A 24,347-nucleotide genomic window follows, 5' to 3' on the forward strand; every position below is an offset into this window, starting at 1 on the left:
GACCTGAGGGAAATAAGGGTGTGTTGTTTGTGTGTTTTCACTGCTCACCTTTAAGTGTATCGATAAGACTTGATTTCCTTTAATTAACACTGGTATACAGTGGCAGTTGTTGCACTACTCGATTATTAAAAATCATTTTTAATGCATGTCTGTAATGTACATTAAAATATAAGAGCAGGACCACACACTGAACAACAGGGGGCAGTGTAAAATCAGACATGTCAGACAACCGGAGCACTTTCAAGTCTAATTTTATTCCTCTAAAAGTGTTTTGTCCCCTAGTCAGTATAAATTTCTGCTCAGCATTAACAACAAACATTTTCACACTTAAAGTTGAACTCAGCTACATTCAGAAACATATATATTGTATTTTACACCTCAACATTAACAGAGCCATAACTTAGACTTTTTGCAGCCGTAATAACATGAAAGCAAGACAAAACTTTAAGAGAAACTGTATTTTAAAAATTGTAAAAAATAACAAAAGTATCTTCCACAACTGAATATAACATAATCATTTGTTTCTCACTTGTTTCCGTTAACATGCCAAGTCTTTCAAGATACATAGCCATTTAATATATTTATCCTTACTTTTTAATAGCAACCAGCTGAAATGGAAAGGCAGCAGCTAAACTTTTCTGCTTCTTTCCATTAGTTTCTGTTGCTTCACCAACATTTTTAATGGATCAAACTTCCCTGGCCTTTCTTTCATCTACAGAGGCTGTGGCATTATAAACAGTATGTAATCAGTCTCAGTTTTATTGCATTATATTATGACCATTTCTGGAAAATGGACAATGCCGTCACTGAGACCAGATTTGGTAATTTGCCTTACATATTTATTACTCATATCCTCCCTTTCACAGCAACTCTCATTCCTTGAACCCTTTTACAAATGCTGGTACCTCTCAGTCCGTCAACTTCCCTTTGCATCCCTTCAGATTAAAAGACAATTAAACAAAACAAAATACACATTCCTTCATCTGTGTTATTTGTTTAATAAAAGTTACGAATTTACATATATCTGCAACGATCACACTGGTGCTAAGGAGGCTCTGGTGTGCCAAAGTGGCAATTGGAAGCTCTGACATCCAGTGACAAGTGCACGTTCAGTGACAGGCTGGGCACTTGTTGAATGTGACCTGTGCTAAAAAAGATAGCATTTCTCTCCAGCTATAGTGGGAAGAGGTATTTGGCACAACCTTGCAAGCACTTTGCAAGAGCAAGCGTTGTCTTCGCTTGTAGTTCCACAGTGAGGTGTTTAAAAACATTTCGTAACTCTCAGCTGTTCATGCATCATTTAAACCCTCAGATGAGAAGAGCGACATGGTTTCTCCTTGAAAATGCTACAGACAGAGCAGGTAAAAAACACTTTGTGCACATCGGACAGGTACTGAGAATTACGTGTTCGAAGATAAAAGCCTCAATCCACCTCCTCCTGTCAACATCACACAACATACATCTCCAGTGATTTAATACTGTTGTCAGAACTGCAGCGATTCAATTTTCAGACATTTCAAGTTTCAAAGAATTATTTAGTACAGGCTCTGTTTAGATGGATTTTCTGCTAAATTAGTAGAAGAGATCTCCAGAAGCCTTACACAAACCTCCCTCCAGGACAGGCATATGGTGGACTTTACGGCATATAGCAAATGATAATATATCCTATTATTGTCACTCAGTTAAATGTGTTGGCAGCAAAATAAATGTGATAAGCAGCATTTTGAACAGCAAGAAGGTGTTTGTGGTCTATTTCCACTATTAATAGTCTAACATTAAAAAAAACGTGTGCAATTGAATTTTAAATTAATGCATGTGGGGCTGGTTATTTTAATTAATTTGTCATTTTTTTCTTAGTCTTTTTTTTTCTACCAACCAATTCACTTTAATATTGATATAACAAGAGAGGCAGAAAATGATTACATTTCAGAAACTGAAACATTTTTCCTTCGCTTAAACAATGAACCAATTACCAAAATTGTCATTGATTAATTTTCTGTGCATAGTTGACTTGTCATTTCAGCACAAAATGAATAATGCATTAAGATGTCCAAGCGTGATACTGACTTATTCATTGCTGTTCAGAATGCCCCTGGCCTCCAGACATGAGGCTGGACGCCTCCCTTGGTGGCAACGAAATGTGGTTTGGGTGCCTGAACTGGATTGGACTTGAGTGGGGGCAGAGAGGAAAGGATACTGAGCTCTGGAGCGCTCTGGAACTGCTTCGCCATCTGCAGCCCACCGGTGTATGACACTGGAGCGTAAGGTTTAGGGACTGAGGGTGGCACAGGGTGTGGAATAGGGGCAGCAGAGAATTTCGGGAGGCTGGGCAGTATACCTGGTTGGGAGGGAGGTGTAGCTGGGATTGGAGTGCTGGCTGGTGCTGATGTTAGTTGCGGGGCTGGAGTTGGGGAGGTCATGCCGAAATGAGTCAGACGTTCTCCAAGGGTAGTGGCTGAGCGGGGAGCGATGACTTTGGGAGTCAGAGTGGGAGCTGACATGGGTGTAGGTGTGGAGAATCGCTTGATCTCGTAGACACGGGCTGTTTTAAGGGGGATCTGCCTCGGTGTGGTTAATGAGCTGCCCACCATCGTTGTTTTGTAGTCACCCTGGTAGGACGGCATGGCTGACAGATTAGCAGCACTGCCCCCATAGTTGAACATGGCAGAGTTGAGCTGATAGGGCTGCCTTCTCATGAAATCCAGAGCCTTGATTCCCTCTCTTTGGGAGCCTCCTCTGTTGTCTGGCTTGTTTGTATCCCTCTGAGGCCCTATAGGGATGGAAGGGCCCAATAGTGGGTTGTACCCAATGGGTGGAGGTGCACGGACATTTGGGGAGTATTTCCATTGCGAGGGGAGGGAAGAGTTGTTGGAGTCAGTGAGTTGGGCTGCACTATGCATTGCCGTTTCCTGCTGATAAGAGGTCTCAGGTGGGGTGTCCACTACATACCTACCCATCCGACTCTGCCTTTTGGCAAACAGTTGGGCGCCCTTACCCCCTGCGTGAAGAATCTGTGGAGCTTCATGGATGACACGAGGCTTTGGGGCGACTGGGGGAGGTAGCCTTCCTGTGCCAACCTCACCACTCCTGTCTTCCTCTGTATCATCATAAATAACATCATCGGTTGTTTGGCCAGATTTGTATCGGACAGACCTGTCATCCAGGTTCTGCACCATGGACAGCAGTTCAGGATTGGGGGAGTTCTTTTTGACATCTGGCACATTGAACATTGGTTTGGGTTTGCCACTACGGCGTCGAGCCTCAATTAAGATTCCTGTGCGACCTCCTGGACCAGGAACAGGGGTTGGAGCTACAGCTTCCGGCTGAGAGACCACTGACACTGGAGCTACAGGTGCTATGGGATATTGTTGTGGCTGAGCAACTGGTGCTTGAAGTGGAGGCACTGTGGCAACAGGATCAGCTGAACCAGGAATTTGAGGAATAAGAGGAACAGGGGCTGAAACCACTGGTGCCTTTGGAGCTGGTGGCACTGTCACAGACACTGGAGTCATAGCTGCAAATGAAGCTTGATGAACAGTAGTTACTGGTGGTTGCGACTGCATTGTCTCTACTGAGGTAGAGAGGGCTGGATGGTGATAGTTAACAGGAGCTTCTGGTGCCATAGCCAAGTGACCTGGATGTAGAGAGGATGGTGGGGAACGCAGTGATGGAGGACCAGGGGGTATCTGTGAAGTTATTGGTGAATTAATGACTATTTCAGAGGCAATGGAGAATGGTGGTGGCACGACAGCTGCTGAGGCAGGACGCTGGGACGTCTTTGTGACTGGTGGCCGGAACGTGACAGGGGCAGTTGCAGCTCGAATGCTAATGAAACCAGGGGTGAAAGGACGTGCCGTTCTGTTAAGGACATTACTCGCAGGTAGCTCTGGTAATGGTGTTTCAGCTGGTGGTGCAGGACTGGTCAGAACAGTCACTGGGACAGTGGCTGGTTTGGGTGCCACAGCTGGAGGTGACATCACCACGGAGGCTGTGCTAACTGCAGAGTAGGATAGGTCGCCATTAGAAATTCTATTGCCTGCAACAGCTACTGAACCTGGAGCTTGAGATAGCACTGGCTGTGTAGGACCAGGTGGTATTATCTGCTGAGGCTGGAGGTTTGGTTGCATTTGTGGTTGTATTTCTGGATGCAACTGATATATGTGGTTCTGGACTTGAGATTGTGGAGGTGCCTGTGGTTGTGCCGCTTCTACCTTCTTGGCATGCTCGGCAGCCCTCTTCCTCTGCTGCTCAAACAACTGGGCACCCTTGCCTGCAGTCTCACTCAAGCCTGGACTTGCAGCATCCTCTGCTCCATCTCCACGGCCTTCAGTGCCTGCAGTAGCCCTCTTCTCCAGCATATCCAGGTACTCACTATCCCAAGTTGGGTCAGGAGCTGCAGAGAAGCCATCCTCATCAAACTCTGATTCGCTGCCAGGGAATGCCCCATCATCTTCTTGTGAGTCATGACACCTGTCCTCATCAACACTACCAAAACTGGTGAGGGTGTACTTCTTGGAGCGCTGCCTTCTCTTCTTGAACATCAGTACCCCCTTCGAGTGAGGGTTGGGAGCATCTGTGAGTAGGGATGCAATTGTTCGACACTTGCTTTTGGCTTCCTTTACGTGCTTGTCTTGCTGTGTATCTCCACGGTTCAGTTCTGCAGAGTATGAAAGTCATAGCTATTAGCAGTTGTTGTACAGTAGTGTAACATGAAAACCATAGTAAGATATTGCCAAATAACAAGAACTGACTCTGACATAAGCATCTAAACTTGCCCTGACCGCCATGCCTTCAGCAGGCATCCACCTCTTAAATCGCCACAGGAGGACTTCCGGAAAAATTCCAGGCAAGCCTTCAGCTTTTCACATTAGCTGGGGTGAAGGATAAATTTGCACGTTACTAGGCTTAAATGAAAATATTTGCGAGCTAGTGGAAAGTTGCAAGTTGTAGGTGACTGGAAGGAGAACTTCAAAGGGCAGCCACAGCACATCCTTTAACTTGTTATGGTATTAAGCAGATTATCAAAGACAACCGCATTCTGTTACCCTAATATGAACTGTCACGTGAAGGGAGTTTTTAATTTGTCTAGGACAGGGCTCCTAAGTAGGACATTAGAACCTGCAGTCGGGGATGGCAAGGGGGATTTACAAGAGTAAATTTATTTAAGTTCTTAAAACAGCCCGATGACTCTCAAGTAGCTCAGCTCTGTCCTCTTCCTGGGCTTATTATGGATGACGAACAGGAAGACAAGTTGTAGGAAAGAATGCTTGGTCAGTGTCAGCGTTCTCCATCGGTTGTTGTCACTGTAGTGTCACAATTCTGAAGCTCTCTTTAAAGTTTGTGAATATTAAGACATAATTAGTTTATTTTTCACTGTGATGTGAAGAAAACATTACTTTTTTGGCACATAGTCAATCGTATTTGTGACATACCATCTTGTCTGGCTCAATGCAAGCAAACGTCTTTGTCGGTGCATTTTACAGAAATGTAAAGACACATCCACCGTTGCCATTGAGCCTCCCTAAGTCATGCCAAGTGTTACATTTGTGCTTTTTCAACAGGCTAATAAAATAGCAGAATGGAAGGATAGCTATAGAAAGAAGAGGGAGAGAAGAGCAGGGAAAATGAGAGGATCTTCACTTTGCTACTTGACCCCTAAAAGCAGCTGCAGATGCTTTTCAGTGCTCACAGATTGATTGCTGGGATTTTTACACACAGAACTGTAGGTAAATATAGTAAACCAGACTAGTGTACTCTGTTTAACAGCCTTACATTGCGTTAACACCCACTCACAATGAGCTTCTAACCTTAAAGATAACAAATATACATTTGATTATTTATGGTGATTGACTATGAGACTACATCTGAAGTATACAGTGGCATTCTTCATTAAGATTTATATTTAGATTAAAATACAATATTCTATTTCTGGTGAATGTGTAAAAAAATGTTGACATCCATTTACTTTCTCAGGAATCTGTGAGCGCATAAAAGGGTATTTACCAGCTGTCAAACTTGGCTCTTCCTGTCTTTAAAATTAATTTTGTTTATATGTGTTTTTGAACAGGGATTTATCTAAACTGCCTCAAGCGCTATTACCACCAGCTGACTTGAATGAATGTTTGGCTTGGAGATGAAATGTGAAGACAGAACCTAGTGTAGATGGTGATATTGTCATTTTGGTGTTCAAGTTGAGACTATCACTTGATATTAAGGTATCTGCAAATATCTAGGTTTTTCACACTGGCATATGATGTATTTTCACAATGATGGCTTTTCTTCCTGGGTATGGGAATGAAGTTGATGGGTTGAAGTGGCACTTCAGTGAGTGATTTCTGTACTACAAAGCAGATAGCAAATAGAAATAACACAAAAACTAATCTAAGTAGTCACATTATGATAGGAAAGAGCACGAAGAAAGAGCAGCATAAAAAGGAGCGTCCTTGAGAAAGCTTTGAATCTGTAACTACTGTGAGCGCTAACAACGTAATTTATTTGACTCTTGAACCATCTAGTGGCCTTTATCAGGAAGGTGTCATGTGAAGCACAAGGACATGCCAGTGCTCTTCCTCAGCTGTACTTACTGGCTTGCTTGGCTTTTTCCATGTAGGTTGTTGTAAGCTCCTCGTCAATGGGTTTATTCACAGGACCCACCATGGGAACAAGTTGGCTGCGGGAGCCCAGCATCAGAGCCTCTTTCGCCCTTTCAGGGGACACCAGTGGCACATTAGCTGGCTCGAGAAAGCCGCTGTCCTCCTCTTGCCCTCCATCCCGTGGTCCCTGGTCATCTGCAGAGGAGATGATGGAGGAAGTCTCAGTGGACGTCTGGGAGGACCACATTCCCGGACCAGGAGGTTGGTAAATCACCTCTCTTCTCGCCACCCCCGGCAGCCCCACTCCTCCACCTCCATCTCCCCCGTTTCCATCCAACAGACGGGGATAAACATGTGCATCGGGTGCGCTGTCATAGCCGCTCATCTCCGATGTTTCCCCCCTTCAGGAGAGGTTCGTCCTGACGGCTTCCCGGGGTTAGAGTTGCTGGGGCTGCGGCGCTTCTGCCGGCGCTGCCTCTCATAGCCCGCCACATCTGCATCGCTGTCGGTCTCACCGTAGTAAGCTTCACTGCCAGGTGGAGATGTCAGGCCGCTGGTTAGGGAGGAGCGGCTACGGTGGACCTCACGTACAGGTGCATGATGGGGGTGAGTAGGTGACATGGCCCGCAGTGCAGCTCGGTACTCTTTGTCTATACGTGGGGATGGGGCTCGGGCCACAAGCACCACAGACTGAAAACCAGCGGGTGTCCTGCAAACAAGTAAACAGTTTAAAATTCAATGTCATACAAGTGTCTGATTGCATATGTCTAGATTTGATCTGTCCTTGGCACAAGAAGCAGAAACATTTGGTAGTCCCAATGATTTCTGGTTTATTTTGTGAATACAGTACACAGCAGGATTAAGTCTGTGACAGGTAGATAATCCGTTCCTATAGGTTCATGGGGTTTGTACTTCAGAGATTCGTAATTCTTTTGTCCCTCTGACCTTCTGACCCGGATGTGTAATACCCCAGGGGAGCTGTCGATGAGGTTCATGGCCTGAGCGTGGGAGAGTGTTCCACATGGCTGTTCGTTGATGGATACCAGCTCATCTGCTTCCTGCAGCCCAGCCCTGCATGCCTTACTGCGTTTACGCACCTGCACAAGAAAAGGAAGCTTTAAACACTCACATCGACAACAAACAGATACACGGATATTGATTTTTAATGCATTACATCAAACAATACATTAACTATGAGCAAATCCAAGGCAACTCTCAAGTCCTTCAAGAGACATCCAGGTCTTTCCGACATCTCAAATCAAGTGTCAGTGTTTTGATGGCAAGTCTTTCATATCCGAATACCAACAATGAAATGTAGGGACCGGCAGACTTCCCTGTTCTGCTTTAATAGTGCATTTCTTAGACTAAATCCTTTCAGTGCACTGCCATAGTAATTAAATATTAAAGTTGTGCAGCTGTGCATGGCCGGCCTAATAGTGTCATATTTATATTTTATCGCTCCAGGATTTTATACTGTCAAATATAAACTACAACTTCAGGCCAAGTCAGGTCTTGCAGCTTTGGTTTGAAGTTGTGACGCACCATTTACAGTACTAAAATAGGATATCGACGTTATTTTTCTCTCTCTTTCCCCGCTCCAATAATAGCATATTCCTGAGAATTGTGTGTTCAGCTTTTGTAAGGACAGAGACAGAGCTATGTTGTTGTCTTCTCTTGGTTTGTGATAATGACTGACGGAGACCAGATTTTGTCCTGACAGCTTGATCTTGCTGCAGACGTATGCCACATATTACAGCTCGAGTGGAGCACTCAAACACACTTTAGCAGCGAAATGCCAGCCAGCAGCCGTCTTCATGTGGTGCTTTGCTATTTGTGCCCGCAGTCTGTCAGGACCGTGGCGTTTTGCCCACAGTAAATTGCCTCAGGTCTGTGCAAGTCATGTCAACATGTCTCATCGTAAACTCAAAGCAGATGTTTGAAAATGTTCACATTTAGCAATGACAATGGCTGCAGCGTTGATACGAATGCATGCAATAAATGAATGCTGTATATTAGAATTCACAGATAAGGATGCATCGCTTTCATTGCCCTAATTAGTTTTCTTTCCAGCTATTCTGGTTTGCCTGTAATGAAATCCCTTGTCCCCATTTAGCTAAGCCTTTCAAAGTGGCCTGTGGCTGCTTGTGGCACAGGATGTCAGCTATTCATTCAGTCAGTCACCTTGTGGCTGCAAATCATAACAGTTATAATACCCTTACATGATTACACACACACACACACACACACACACACACACACACACACACACACACACACACACACACACACACACACACACACACACACACACACAGCACTTGGGCCGGGACAAAAATACACAAAGTCATATAAATAAACATACAGACACGCATATGCAGCCGCAAACCTAGCACCGACACACCGGCTCTGTCAGTGAACCTTCACGCTGCTCCACCTGTTACGGACGATACAGTGCGAGACCTGACAAGATTACGCGTTCGTACTCTCCGGGGTGAAGAAGCACGCTGCTTTGGATGGTCAGACAGAAACAGCTGTCCGCCATCGAAAAGGTGACTTGGTGTCCTGTGGCCAACTTGTGCATTCCTGCATACTGTTCTGTGGTACTGTTGTTGAAAAACATCTACATTATTGAGATGCTGAATATCGTTTAATGTAGTTTAATATACGATTGTCAGAAATTTAATCCAGAAGTGCGTAGATGAAGTTTTGCTCATTGTTGCTTGAACATAACTGTGCATCATCAGTACGAGATTTAGTATTTATCACGTAATTAATTTGAAATACTACACTGTAAAAAAATGCCTCTTAAAGTAAAGCAAGTCAAACTCCAAACATGTTAATGTATTTGCATTAAAATATACTTAAAATAGCTGAAATAAATGTACAGATTGTGTCGAATGGCCCATTTTAAAGCCATAAGTTATATTATAGGATTGTTATTAACTTAATAACAATCCTATAACTTAATAACATGATAAAAAATAGTGGTATCATTGGCAATAATAAATATTGTTGTAAAAAATCTATAATAAATGTAGTGGAATGTAAAGTACCAAACTATAGCAGTGTAGAAGTGGAAAGTAGCATAACATGAAAGCACGTAAGTACACTAAAGTTGTTTTAATGTACTTAGTTAAATTCCTCCATGATAATGACATAATTAATGGAAAAAAAAAAACAGGTTGTCTTGCATATTTATGAGGTATTTAAAAGGTGCAGGTATTATTAAAAGGTGCATGTTCTATCACACAATTCTTTCAGTTGTTAGAAACCCTGTTAAATGAAAACACCAAGTTTTTAAAGATGCTAAAACTGTATGACAAAATGAACAGGGCATCACTAAGTTTCACTCAACTGCTGATACAAGTAGGTGGAGAATTCTGTAGGTGCTTTAGTCATACTATTTGGACAAAAGCAAAACAACAACGAAAAATATTAGATTCTTCATCAGTAGCTCTGAGAATCTGCAGTGAAGAGGGATTTTAAGTTGGTTTCTCTCTTTGTTGTTGATCCAGTGACAATGGAGCTTATAAACAAGGTCTAACAATCAGGATTTCATCTCCACGTGAGCCTGCACCAAAGTATTGTACGTTCTTCCGTGAGGAGCAAGAAACTGATAGATACATGTTCAAAAATAGTGTATGAGGTTAATTTTTGAGTGCGGAGCTGAAACCCACACCTTGGCTGACCCCAGGACCTGCTGCTTCTTGACTATAAATAGCCGCCTGGAAAAGCGCTTATGCTCGGTCGACAATTATTCAAAGTGTGTGTGGTTTGTGTGTAAATGTATGCATGCATAATGTGTGTGTGCAGATGTACTGAAATCTCAACAATCGCATCTAGAAATAAGAATTATCTACATAAAATTGCATGGATATAAGCTGGCTCATGCTTCTCTATCAGAAACTGACTATAAATTCACCTGAGGATCTTATTCCCAAAAATTTGCAGCGTTTTCCGTCAGAGGTTCTATTTTTTTTTCTGCCAGCTTAATCCTTTTATCCAGTATATATTTCCCTTTGGATATCAAGTCAAACTTTGCTTTCTGAACTGAATATTGAGACTGAAATCTGGACTGCTTCAGTTGTGCCAAGTGTCAGCACCAAATTCTTGCCTATGAATAATTTGCTCTTGATGAGTAAAATGAGCTCACTGGCTTAATGGGAGAATCCTAAGGTTGTATAGTCAATTTATTTTCAGCAAACGGCTTTTTTTTCCCCAGAGATCTAGGTATAAAAGTAGCCTGTTATTCTCACAGAGTAATATTTTAATTTCTATGTTGCAGATACCAATGTGTCCTGAATCTGGCCTGAAGTGTTTTAATGAACAAAACTAAATCTTGTTTTGTGATATTTGTTATTTTTCTGTGTGTGTTTTCACTATTTCACTGTTACAACAATGTTTGAAGCCAGTTTGAATGTAATCAAACATGGCTGCAGTGATTTGTTACTTATTGAAATGACAGCGTATTTCAGTGCGATTGGATGGTGGTCATGGTTGAATGGTGTTCAGTGTCCATTAGCTCCTCATAATGAAGCCAAATTAACTATCTAGAAAACAATTACCTTAATGCCCTCAAATCTCTGGTGTGATGTGCACATTCCATGCTCGAAGCCCCACTGAAAAGCTGTAAATGACACGAATGCATGGCCACTTTCTAAAACCAAACCAAGAAACCAGTAGTGGGGTCAGTGTCATTCTAGTTCGACTATTAGCTTTATGCTGTTTAATATAAGCAGCAGCACTCGGTGGGAGGTACAGTATGTGACAGAGCTGCCCTACATTCCCAGCCCGCTGTACTTGTAGTTTAAAGTTCATCCCATCAATCATCAGCACACCTCTGCATGAAAACCGTTCTCAAACAAGATTATGACTCATATTCAGGCCCTGAACCAACATGCACGGCTGCCAGTATTCCATTTCAGCTCCTTAAATGATGTTTCACTTCTGTTTAGTGAAGCTATTGAATCTACTTACTTTCCCGTTCACTCAGCAAACTGAAACGCTGGCTTCTGTCCAACCTGCCGAGCGGCCCGCCTTACCTTCGCCACCTGTAGCGGTTTCTGATGTTCCACGCCTCCCTGAAGACGAAACCCCCACGGCGCTCCACCGGACAATGTAATTATCACTTCCTCTGCCACCATTGTTCTGCTTTTTGTGCCTTTTTTTTCAGCTTTTCTTCTTTTATCTTGATTATTTTCCGTTTCTCCTCTGATTTTTGTTTTTTCTTATATTTTACCTGGGGGCCCCCTCAGTGCATTGGCCCCATAGTCAGCAGTCGGGGCCCCCTCTGAGAGCTCTGACCTGCTCTTCGCCTGCCACACTGTCCGGGCGCTGACTTCCCTCTGAGCTCCGAGGCCGGCGCTCACACCTGGACACACACGTTTCTGAGCGCCCACCCATCCCCGGAGTGGGTCGACCATCGCATCCAAAGAGAAGAGAGAGTTAGGAGTGAGAAATATGACGGGGGGGGTCTGTGTCTGCTTACACTGAGGAATGCCTGCCCCAAATGAGCGAGGGGAGGGTCCAGCTCAACACTTGTCCTGTCACTCAGACCTGTGCCACTGGGCTGCTGATAGCTCCTCCAAAAATAGGACTCCACCATCACCTTCGCTGCTTTGCCTGCTCCTCTGCAGGCCCGAGGCAAAGTTAACATTCAGAACGTCCAAATGGCACCGATTCATATCTGGCATTGAGGTCATTAGTAACCTTTAATAGGGTCACAGCCAGACTCTCATGTCTCAAGGCGCAAACTTGCCATGATAGGACACACCGCCCCTGATTAATCACTTTGAAATGGGCTTCGATTTATGCTAAGAGCTACTGATAAAAATCAGCGTGGAGACAATGAGCGGACTGACTTTGGTGCTGCGTTTTCTGCCAGCTCCTCTGGATCTGGAGACATTCCAGGCTGTCATCATCGAGCCTTTGGGATAAATAATTTTCCAAGCTCTGGATGAATAGCCTGTGTAGCTACATTGAATACGTCTTAGCTTTTTTTCTTACAACAATTTCACAGTGTTGACTGAATGATGAAGTGTGTACTTGTACAGAAATGTAAACACAAGAAAAACGAGTATCATTCACTTCCACAAGTGTTTTTCACAGCTGGATCTCACGTTCTTGCGCCCATCCAAGCTCTTGGATGTGCTGACAGCTGTGAGGGAAGAGAAAGAGACTTCTGAGGAACATGGAAACCAAACAAAGAGTCTGCAGTCATTCAAGTGTTTCTGTGAAGCTGCATTTATGTGCTACTGTCATGCTAGCATCAGGCAGGTGCAGTGTCTACGTTGTTCACCTGCCTGGTTCAGTATGTCAGCAAACCACACTAGTAGTTACAAAATACAGCTCATGCTAATAGGACGCCAGCTGTTATTGACTTTTAGAGATTTTTAGGTATTTGGTTATGATTTCAGCCGGGCTTGAAATGAGACTACTTCTTAGGGTTTTTATTAAAGCATCAGCAGTGATGTTGGATCTTACTGTCATCTCAAGTACTGTGAGTGGCAGAAATAAAGAGCATTTTAAGATATTAAACTGGGATCAGGCTAAGATGAGAAGAAGGCTATTTCTTAGGAGCTGAATTTTTTTTTTAAAAATAGAGAGGTAGTGATGTTAAAGTGAGCTCAGTTATGTCTACAAGAACCTGGACAAACAAAATATTATTGGGATTTTTCCTTTCCTCTGGGAAAGTGTCATGAAAGACTGAGCAGTTATTCATAATTTAAAACATCAGAAACTTGTCATTTATGAATGTGTCTTTGGATGTGTTTGCATCTGTTCCCTCAGATTTATACCTCACTTAATCTTGGTCTATTTAAAGTTGTGGGAAGAAAGCAGACTGAAAAACAACCCAGCAAACACAAGGAGAGTCTCAGTAGACGTAAGCTTATTTAAATTATGTTGTATTTTCCTTTGGGGCACTGACAGGCGTTTAGACCTGTTGATAGAGGTTGAATGATCTGCTTACTAGACAGGCAAAGCTGCTATTATCAATGCTGCGGGAGGTTACCAGTGATAGCTGCTCCCTTTGGCAGCTTCACTCTGCAGCTGTCTCCAGGCCTCAGGATAGTAACCAAGATCAGTCCTGGGTCAGACGCTCAGAGAAAAAAAAAAAAAAAAAGTCACACTCTCCTGTTGGGGATGGTGTCAGATCTGACAGAACACTGCAGTTAAAGGGAGATTTTAACAACTCGGATAAAACGGATCTGGTTTTATTTGGTGTGTGTTTCACAAGGAAAGCGGGGCATTTGAGAGTTATCTGAACAAACGGGCAGTTGAAGGGGTTATAGCTCAGTTATGCCAATTACTCCCTCTAGTGGTTGAAGTAAACTTTTTGAGTGCCACTTTGCAGTAATTTTTACCAGTTTAGGGGTAATTTATACCTCTTTTGTGGTTAAAGATGGCTAACTTTAGATCCCATTACACTGCATTTTGTGATGCATTACAAGCAGCTTTGTTGCATCACCAGTTATATTTGTCTAAAATATTTTTAAGATATAAAGAAACCAGTCTGCAAATGTGTCTAGTTCTACTTTATTGTATTGTGTAAGGTTATCAAAACACTTACTGGACTTAAGTGCGTTACAGAGACATTTCTAATAGATTTGTGACATCCTAAAAGTACCCCGTCATTGTTGGGAGAGACTTGAGTGGCTGTGACTTTGATAGAAATCATATCATTTCCAGATGCAAACTTCTGCTAGCGCAAGAATGAGAAGTCTATGAACAGAAAAACAGATCTGTGATACTCAATAACAGATTGTTCAGTTAAACACAATATAGTGTGTACTGTGTGAGGACTTTGTCTAACTGCAATGCAGGCCTGTAACAAGTCAGGACGAGGTCTGCTTAGTCACTCTGCCCAGGACAGAAGCTGGCTGTCTTTCAGTAAAAGTAAAAAGGTCAGAATCCATATGCATCAGTATGACTGCAGCGATTTACTTTCCCCTGTAGCACCATATGTTTTTGTTTTTATTTTAATTCCATATGCCTCTATTGTGGTAGCAAAATTAATTAAAGTGTGGTGTACGCAAAGACACAAGGATTGTTGCTTCACCTCAGGAAATCGAGGAAGCGGCGTGTTTTTTCCTGTGGACATGGGAGAACTGTTAAGTGAGTCGACGGTTTTGTCCTCTCATGTTCCCCCTGTTAATTAGCTCGTGTGTGGCTATCTCTCCTTTCAAGGTTTTCCCTTTCACTGTGTCACTGGTGTCTTATTTTCATCCTTTTCAACCGCGAGCTTTAAACATTTTCCTCTGTTCTTTCATTCCTCTATTTAATGACTTCTCCGCCGGCCAACCTGCCTTCCCCGAGACGACTTTGACAGACAGATTTGTTGAGCAGCAGCAGGCACAGAGTCGGTGCCCTTTAACTGTGGCATCTGTGCCAGGATGGCGGATACTGCCAACCAGCCGTTGCCAGATCCTGCTCCCCAGCTCAGATGAGGTGAAAATGAGAGAGCCATACTCATAAACATGAAGAATAAACTCGGCTTTTATTAAAGCTTTTATTGACAAAATAAAATACATTCTATTTGAAGCATCAGTGTAATTTAACTGTGACTCGTCTCTTTAAAGCAAGATTATATTTAGACTGCATGTCAGACGCACAAATCAAACAGGATGGTTTGTGGTTTATAAAAGAGAATGTGAGCATTAAAAATGTAAACCCTTAATATGACCAGTGCGTATTAGAAGTGTATCTGCAGAATAAGATAAATTTCACTGTGTAGTTTTGAAGAGCAGGTTGTTCTCGACATCGTACTGTAGCCTTTAGGGGAAAACACATTTTAAATGACCCAGAGAGACTCGCATTTTCAAAATGCCAAGTTAAAAAGGTTGATTTCCCGTTGACGGAGGTAGAAGTCTGACATTTTGGTGTATATCTTAAACGGTAGCTTTTTTATGAGTTCCATAATTTACAAGATTTCTTCTTGGAGTTAATTTTATTACTTTAGTATGTTCATGATGCAGATCTTTCTGTTTTTCCTTCCTCTCTTGTGAATGTGAGACCACACTTTTAATATATTTTGAATGCATTTATACTATATATACCAGTTAAATTCATCGTACTGTCTTTTTACCTGTTATTTATTCGATTAGATAATTTTGAAGCTGCATTTCTTACTTTATTGAAATTCTTTGAAGATTATATCTGTATGTTTTTGATAGAAATGTTATGTTTACAGTGATGTATAGTATTCTCATATGAATTTATATGCTATTTTAACATTTTTTTGGGATATAACTGTATGCTTTTGTGCTTTTGATCACACAATTTACATTCCTGATTTCACACCCAGGGCTTACTTCTCCATTTGCAAAAAATCTTTAAGTTAGTGGCAAATTCTTTCTTCCGGTGTGAAAAATAGCCCTTTTTCAATCCATAAGTGGGGAAATTTGCAGAGTTACAGCAGCAAAGACAGTGCAAACATTCAATGATTGAAATATAAAACAAACAAACCAAAATATACTTCTTTTCATCTGTTACTTTAAAGTACGAGATGTGTGTGTCCAAAAAGTCACTGCACTAATTACATCATTTGGAATTTCCTTCACACTGACCGACTCTTTGGTTCTCTGCCTCCAGCCTCCTTCCCCATCACACGCTGAACTCCCGACCCCAGTTGGTGACAGACTGCGCTGCATCCCTCCCAGGACTCCCACCGTCCTCGGAGGGATGAGTCCTGTATCATCTGCTTCGTGACACAGATGCGGCGTTGCGCCAGGTGGCCCCTCATAACCTCCAAGTGCTGTCACCAGTGAGTCACACACACACACCTTCAAACTCGTACAGAACAATGGTGCAGGCCATCTGTCTAAAAATATGTTATACAACAGGTCACTCTAACTAAGCTCTGATTGGTCAAGACAAAACCAGACCGATGGTTCCGTTCACTGGTTGCTATGCTGGTCATAATCCCTGCTAGCAATCATATGCAAGTGCTGTATGGAAGACTGAATTTCAGGTTATCGAAAATGGAAACTAACTACTGCATAAATTGTTCATTCTTAACCAGTATTTATGTATTACTGTTCTCAGTGACCTCTTTTACTTCTTATCTAGTTGTGCAGTATCACCGTTACACCCACAGTCACAGCAACAAAAGGCATTTCCTCAGTCTTATCTGGCATCAGTTGTGTTGTTTGTGGTGTCTTTGGAGCGGCATAGTGGATTTTAGATCAGCTTAAAGCGAACATGAACCTCCTGCAGAATAGCCAGGCTAATGTTCAACCGTTTTAGTTTAGCATATAAGCATGCTAACAAGTTAAGAAGGGAGACAAGGGGATAGTTTTGCAGGTATGCAAGCAGTCCAAGCAATAAGACATGTATTTTAAAACCACAAATATAAACCTTCTGGTGGCACTCAAAGTAGCACTGAAGTCACTGAGGTTCATCCTCTGTGGGGCATGAATATTTATAGCTAATGTCTCATCGCCTGCAGAAACTTCAGCTCTATATAGTCCATCCAACACTGAGAAAATTCATCTTGAGCCAAAGTTTTGAACTGATGAACAAACAATCCAAATGCAGCAATGATTAGTTATACTTCCTGCTCTATTCTCACATTGATTTATTTTTTCTAATTAAGACCTTGATAGTTGCTAATTTGTCAGTTTTCCCTTTCAAAGTTGAAATTTAAATTGTGGGTTCTCTGAAGGGATAAATGCACCGACTGGCAAACTTAAAGACAAAACTGTGCACATCTGGTGTCTGGATGGAAAGAAAATCTGTGTGCCTCTTGGTCTCTGTGGCCTGTTTTTAAGAAGCAGAGCCCTTTCTTACTGTTCCTCTTTAATGGTTGTTATCAGTCTGCATGCATTACTTCTGTTATCCTCACGGTGGCACTCTTCACTGACTGTATCGGCACAGCGGCAGACACTCATATCCACACAGTGAGCTTGTTAATCCCTTTCATTTTTTGATGAGTCAAAGCCAGCACTCGCTCTCCTCGGGGGAAATGTCTGATAGGATGGAGTGGTCCAGTCAAGGAGGTGCTATAAGGAGGAAGAGGAGGAGGGGCACAGAGGGAAAAAGTTTACCCAAAGTTTGTGAATTTGACATAAGGCCACCTGCATCCTCTTTGTGGGTGGCTTGTTTGATGTGATGAGACTGAGTGGTCCCCACCCCCTCAGCCACATCTTGTCAATCCATCACAGAGTGAGATGAGGAGAATAGGGAGTGGATTGAGTTTCTGCCGGCTGGAAGATGATCCTCGAGTGTTTCAGGAGCAGCAGAGCCAGGGTCTCCATCAGTGTCACCTTCAGGGAGTGACGATGTTTTTGTGACGTCTCAGAGCCCACGTCTGCAAGCTCCACTGCTAAGTGAAGTGAGACGACCGTAGCTGTGGACCACCTCGGCTTAGATTACACTGGCTGAGCCTCTGTAGTGTACAGTTTCAGTCTAGTCCCGTCAAATTGTCTCTCAAGATTAACAACAATGAATATGTATGAAGAAGCTCAGTCCTAAATGAGCTTTGAAAGAATGCCTGTTTCTTTATTTCTGGTGAAGGCATGTGCATTTATAGTTGGATGGAGGTTGTGACTGTTGTAAACCTCTGACCTTTCATGTAGCGCCACCATGAGGTTGAGACTGTTATATCTCAACAGTACAGATTTCCATGGTACCCAGGAGTTAACCCTTTGAATTCAGTAATTCTCTGACTTTTTCTCTAGTGCCAGCTGGAAGTCTACTGACTGTGATGATGTTTTGAATTTCAGACCATTATAAAGACCAAAATAATTTTGATTCTCTGCTGACATTCCTCTAGTGTCATCACCTGGTTCAAATTTTAATTAAATACTTTGGTTAACAACCAACACTCAAAGAAGAACCTAGGGCTGGGCGATAAATTGAATTAATTCGATTAATTCACCTTTTTAAAACCTGATGATTTGAAAATTTGCCAATCGTTAAAATGAGGCGAGCTTAAATATATAACAATACAGATTCTTCTTCTGCCTTGCACGACTTGTGCACTGGCGTTTGCTTCCGCCTCTCATCTCCTTCCACCAAAACACTCACACCCCCGTCATGGTGGACAGAACAGCAGACGAAGAGTTGGTCGCTAGAAAAGGGCCTCATGTTACATCGATTATATGGAAGTGGTTCGGCTTTGACAAGACTGACACAGAGCAAACTGCAGTCATGTGCAAGGTTTGCAAAAGTACTGTGAAAACGAAGAAGTAGCAGCACAACTAACCTCTTTCAGCACCTCCGACAGAGGCATCCTAAAGAATGGGAAGAGTGCTGGCAGCTACGGGAGTGCGGCATGGCTAGCACTAGCCATAGCAAACAGACCGCAAAGAAACAACAAAAATCGATTAAAATCGTAATCGTCCAAGATGACTAAAAAAATAATCTATATTTTATTTTTTTTACCATATCGCCCAACCCTAGAAGAACCTTAAGGTCAAGGACCAGGAGAAGCCTCTAATCCTGTAATTAATTCATGACTTGCTCCACCTTTGAGTATACAACAAAGCTGCCTAATTATCAAGAAAAACTGTCAACACAAGACTGATGTATTGTCATCTTCTGACTTAATGTGACCATAATGTTAAACAAAAGTTGCCATTACAAAAGTAATGTTAACATTTGTTTGATGTCTTGTCCATGGTTTACTTTAGTCCAACAGCTTTTTTAGCTCGAGTTGGGTTCCAGCTAAACAACTGAGAGAAATGTCTGGCTTTTTACTCGCTAAATTCTCCAGTAACAATAAAACATTTGAGGAACTAAAGCCAAATTAAGATTACCCCAAAATTTGTAGCTTACCGCCGTGGTGCTTGTATTAAAGAGGGATGTAGCCACTGTGACATCACCCGTTGGTTTGTGAACTACTCTTTTGAGATTATTTTGAAATCTGGCCTTATGAGTAGGGTTGGATCTAACTAAAACTTGAGGACGCTATACACGCCCATACTGCAGTGATTTGTCCGTCACACCCTTACGCATACCCTGCTTAGTTGTGTATTTTCCACTAAATGGGAGTCTAATTTACTAAATAAGCATCATGCTGTGTTGAAGGAGACTTGAAACTAGCAATTGAAACTATCAACTAATTTGGAAAATGTTCACTGAGGTAGTAAATCAAGTGAAAATAAAAAATTGGTTTCTCATAGACTTGCTAAAAGAAGAGTCGCCACCTACTGGCTGTTAGGATGAAGGCAGGTTTAAATCACTTCCACTTTGGCGTTACTTTTCAGAGCCAAATTCAATCTTTCATATACACTCACTGCTTACTGCTTTAAACATGTGCTACCTTGCTGTTACTGGGCAAGCTGAACATATTTGTATTGTTATAGGCATGATTTCAGGTGTTGTGAAAGAGCAGCAGCGTCAACCAGTAAAACTTGATTTTTGTGCTATCTGATCTAACTACATTCCCATGTCAGGTTCTTAACCTTATTGAACTTTGCTGCAGCTGCATTGTTTTTCTGCTCCTGTAATCTTGTGGGAGGTTGCATGTTCAGCGGTACATTTTTCACAGTTGATGATGTTTATCTGTTGCAAAATAATGTTTAAATGAGGTTTCCGGTAGTTTTCTTACAGGCTAGATATTGATATACAGATTGTAAAGTCATTCTTTCTATTTTAATAGTAGGCTATAATGGGACAATACTTTCTTTTTAATACTAAGAAAAAAGAAAAAAGTGAGGACCTGTTAGTCTAAAAATAGAACTCTTTATGTTGGATCATGACTTAAAAATGAAAGTCATTTTCAGATGCAGTTTCTCTCTCTCTCTCTCTCACACACACACAGACACACACACTCACTCACTCCCCCACCTTAGCTCAACAGAGTGGCTTCAGATCGAGTAAGTCACTTATTCTTCGTCATGAATAAATCACACCCACTGCTACTCCCTTCTACTGCACCACTGTCTTTTCCAAAACACGCCTGTGTGCATACACACACACACACACACACACACACACACACACACACACACACACACACACACACACACACACACACACACACACACACACACACACACACACACACACACACACACACACACACACGTTTGTTTTTCTATACCGGTGGGACTTACCATTGACTCCCATTCATATCTAACTCCTTACCCTAACCTTAACCCCATCACCAAATCAATGCCTAACCCTAAACAAAGGTTTTTGCACTTTTACATTTTTTATTAACAACAATATGGCCAAGAAAACGGTGTTGCCATCCGTGGGGACCTCATTTTAGGTCCCCACCGTAAGACAAGTCCCCACCTTCATAGCAAATAGTCAGGTCAAAGTCCCCACCGGTATAGCAGAAACAAGTACACACACACACACACACACACACACACACACACACACACACACACACACACACACACACACACACACACTGTACAAACGCACACTCGGGTTGCATCCTTTTGCTCTCTTCTTGTTGTGCAGAAAGTGTATTTTCCAGTGTTTGGCGTTAGTGACAACACAGTGCACTGCACGCCCTGGAAATATTGCCAGAAATTGTTCCATTTACAAACTGAGCCCTCTTTAGATTACTTTTTAATGTTTATTCTCTTTTTGGCATGAGGTTTTTAACCAGTGTTGCCTTTAAAATGCACAACTGCAAACCATACAGCACACCCTAAAGAATCTATAGCATGGGTTTTTTCTGTTAGTATTTCTCTGTGTCCCTTGAAACGGTTAAAGAACGAGTGCAATCCTTTGCTCTCTCTGCTCCTCAAGAAGACATTTGTCACTTTCCATTTTTACAGCCCTCCTCCCCATCCTCCCCCCTCTTAGCGGTAAAACGGAGTTCATGTCGCCCTGCATTTCCCTGAGGCAAACTGATGGCTACACCCAGAGACCCCGACGTACACACAGAGCAAGACAAAGTGACTGCTCCTTTTATGCCACTTTGTTTATGTTGTACTCTCTTATCTCAGACAGGGAAGCTTCCTTATCCCTTATTGCTTTTTTTCCCCTCTTCTTTCTACCTCCCCTCTTGATGCTTTTACCCTCCTCTTTTATGTTATATGCTTCTCTTTTATACGTTCACGTTTCCCACCAATTCTTTCATCTTCCTCGGCATCCTCTTGCCCAATCTCTCCAGCGTACGCCTTACTCTCGCCGTGGGTAAAAAGCCTGTGAAATTTCCCACAGGATGAGGCAACACGAGTTTGCTTCTACAACGTAGGAAATGGCCTCGTATCTGAGGCATTGATTATCCTCTCAGCATTATGGGAAGGAGATGGCAGCGAGGTGAGGGCTAAGAGCCCCACGGTCGATACACATTCTCATCACAATGCCGGATGTTTCTCCGTAGTCGGATAGGTTTCACTGCCCCGACATGGGCGGTAATTGTCCTCGGGTGACTCTATTAATTGAGCAGTACAAAGCAATGAAAGACAAATGACAGGGTTATATTTGATTTTCATTAAGGATTTATAGTAAACCTTGAACTCGTAGTACAGGAAACGGCAGTCAAAGTATTAGCTGTCACACTTTAATAGAAGTGTCGGAAGAGAAAAGAAGTATAAACCTTATCAGTGACAGTAATAGTGGTAGTAACAGCATGGGTCCGCTTTAAATGGTCCGTTTCTTCCAAGTAACTAAAGAGATATTCATTTCTTTGGGTTTTGACAGGTTTCTCTTGCCACCACAGTACAGTGGAGGTAAATAAAATATAAATTTTTATTGAAGAAATAAGCAATTTACAGTGAGGCCTGTGGATTGTCCAGAGTAGTGTTTAACGATATGCCCCCCTTATGACACAAATAAGATAAGTCACAGTAAATTTGATTGAAATAGCAATATTTCTGGTGTGAGAGTAAAATGTTTATCCTGCTGTAGTGATGAGGAATTTAAGAGTGAGCTGGTTGTTTTTGTAATTCTGATTTGACTGATGTTTTCTCCTTTTTTCCTTCCTTCCGTCCATTTTACACATCTTCATTTGCTTTGCTTTCTGAATGACTCCTGTTGAACTGAGTTGCTGACATCCAAACATATGTTTCTTTATTAGTTTGACAATAAAGGGAGAATCAGGGATTTTAACGAAGTGCACTTTTCCTTGAATTTAGTGACTATCCTCTCCTGATCTTCAGCTGTCTATTCTGTCTTTCACATCCCTTGGAAAGAAATGGTGTCTCTACACAGCAATGACTCTGTGAATAGAATTTAGCAAAGTGGTGTGTCCTGTGCGCATTCGAGCTCGTGAACATCAGTGCTCTTTAGTGCAGTAAATCTGCCACATGCTAACTATCCAATAATACTGATAAAGTTTATTTACACAGCACCTTTTAAAGCTGGAGTTACAATGGGATTTATAAAAAACAACAAGAAAACAGTTTTAAAATCCAATAAAAGCATTAGAAAAGGTATGGAAAGATTAATAAAATTGCAACAGTTAAGTAGTAGAAAATACATTGTAAAATAGTATACAGATACTAATCTAATAAAAAAGCTGTTGTGATTTATTATGCTAACCAACTAAACATCAACCATCTTTCTCCAGAATTGCAGGCATTTCTTTTAATCAGATTTATAGACTTTTTTCACAGATATAATAATATGAAAACCACAGGCTCTGGTCTCGGTATGGAGTAAGAATATATATCTACATTTTTTCTCAGTTTGTTTTTATCAACCCTTTAAAGGAATTGAACATTTCTCCATCTCCATCCAGTGTATATGCTAAAAGGTAAGCTAACCATCTCCTGGCTTATATATTTACATTTGTGCAGCCTTATATGGAGGAAATGCTCAGGTGGTTTTTCTTTACACTCTTAGTAACAAAGTAAGTAAGCATAACTGTTGTAAGACGGATTGAATTTGTGTTTTTTATGACTTGCATTTTTGTTATAGTCTTTGTTTTTGTCGTACTTTCATGTCTATGCCAGAAATTGCAAAAAAAAAAGCTGTTCTGTTTATACTGCGTGTTTATATATGCCTATTCCTACTGTTTCACTTTCCCAGCCATCTTATGAGGCGCCTGAAAGTCAAGAGGAATGTTGCAAGTTACTGCAAGAGGGAAAGTTCCCCATCTCTCACTTTCTCAAACGGTCACCTCTGCCAACTTTTTGCCCCTCTTAGAGACAGCAGTTTTTCTCCACCCTTCACAGCAGCTGGCACCAGCTCAGCCCTAACTCACAAAACGAAGAAAAAAATCCCAGAAAACGGCAAGAACTTACACTTAATGGACCGATAAGACATTTTGGACAAGCTCCTCGGGCCCACAGATCTGCCCATTTTCCTGCAAACGTGATCAGGATTGAGATATATTGACTGCGGACTAAGCAGAACAGAGAAGAGACAAAATCAGAGTTGAGTAGATATTAGCTGCAGAGCATTAATGGAGCGGAGGGGAGGAATCTGCTCTTTGTTTTTCCTGCTGATTGGTGTGACCTTGCTCACTGGCTGCCTGGGTGAACACAGGTTTATAGATGACAGCGTGGCCACAGAGGAGGTGAAAAGGCAGAAGCCACCTCACCTCATCTTCATCATGGTGGACGACCAGGGCTACGGAGACATTGGCTACCACGGCTCAGACATTCACACTCCTGTGCTGGACCAGCTGGCAGCAGAAGGGGTCAAACTTGAAAATTATTACGTCCAGCCTATCTGCTCACCATCACGCAGTCAACTCATGACAGGGCAGTGAGTTTCCTCATTACACTTGTATTCAAATGGATAGATAGATACTTTATTAATCCCGAGGGAAATTCAAGCATTGTCTGTTCTCATCTGATATGAAAAAGCATAGCATTTTGTCTTCTGTATGTATGGGAA

At 42.1% G+C, this 24,347-nt stretch overlaps 3 protein-coding genes across 6 annotated transcripts in view; 1 reads left to right on the forward strand and 2 right to left on the reverse strand.

The window, feature by feature from the left end:
- si:dkey-174i8.1 (arylsulfatase I) overlaps positions 1–24,347 on the forward strand; it is a 28,180-nt gene that overhangs the window by 455 nt on the left and 3,378 nt on the right. For 2 of the 4 annotated variants that reach the window (XM_051960301.1, XM_051960304.1), the window contains exons 1-3: positions 12,102–15,041; positions 16,185–16,356; positions 23,535–24,215. In XM_051960301.1, coding sequence (XP_051816261.1) covers positions 23,911–24,215 — 305 coding nt within the window. In that variant the 5' untranslated portion in view covers positions 12,102–15,041; positions 16,185–16,356; positions 23,535–23,910. Of the gene's footprint in view, positions 1–11,586; positions 11,712–12,101; positions 15,042–16,184; positions 16,357–20,955; positions 24,216–24,347 lie in introns of those variants that run through there. The other 2 variants (XM_051960302.1, XM_051960303.1) reach the window with 2 other exon arrangements.
- synpo2la (synaptopodin 2-like a) lies at positions 280–6,978 on the reverse strand. The gene is made up of 2 exons (XM_022213782.2): positions 6,585–6,978; positions 280–4,657 (listed from the first exon to the last, which is right to left on the reverse strand). Exons 1-2 carry the CDS (start codon positions 6,976–6,978, stop codon positions 2,082–2,084), a joined length of 2,970 nt encoding a protein of 989 aa, XP_022069474.2. The 3' UTR covers positions 280–2,081.
- On the reverse strand, positions 6,975–11,748 carry LOC127537602 (synaptopodin 2-like protein). The gene is made up of 3 exons (XM_051960305.1): positions 11,636–11,748; positions 7,539–7,690; positions 6,975–7,302 (listed from the first exon to the last, which is right to left on the reverse strand). The coding sequence occupies exons 1-3, from the start codon at positions 11,735–11,737 to the stop codon at positions 6,975–6,977; spliced, it is 582 nt and encodes a 193-aa protein (XP_051816265.1). The 5' UTR covers positions 11,738–11,748.

This window comes from Acanthochromis polyacanthus, chromosome 15, assembly GCF_021347895.1.
Source record: "Acanthochromis polyacanthus isolate Apoly-LR-REF ecotype Palm Island chromosome 15, KAUST_Apoly_ChrSc, whole genome shotgun sequence".
In the NCBI taxonomy this organism is placed as follows: Eukaryota; Metazoa; Chordata; class Actinopteri; family Pomacentridae; genus Acanthochromis; species Acanthochromis polyacanthus.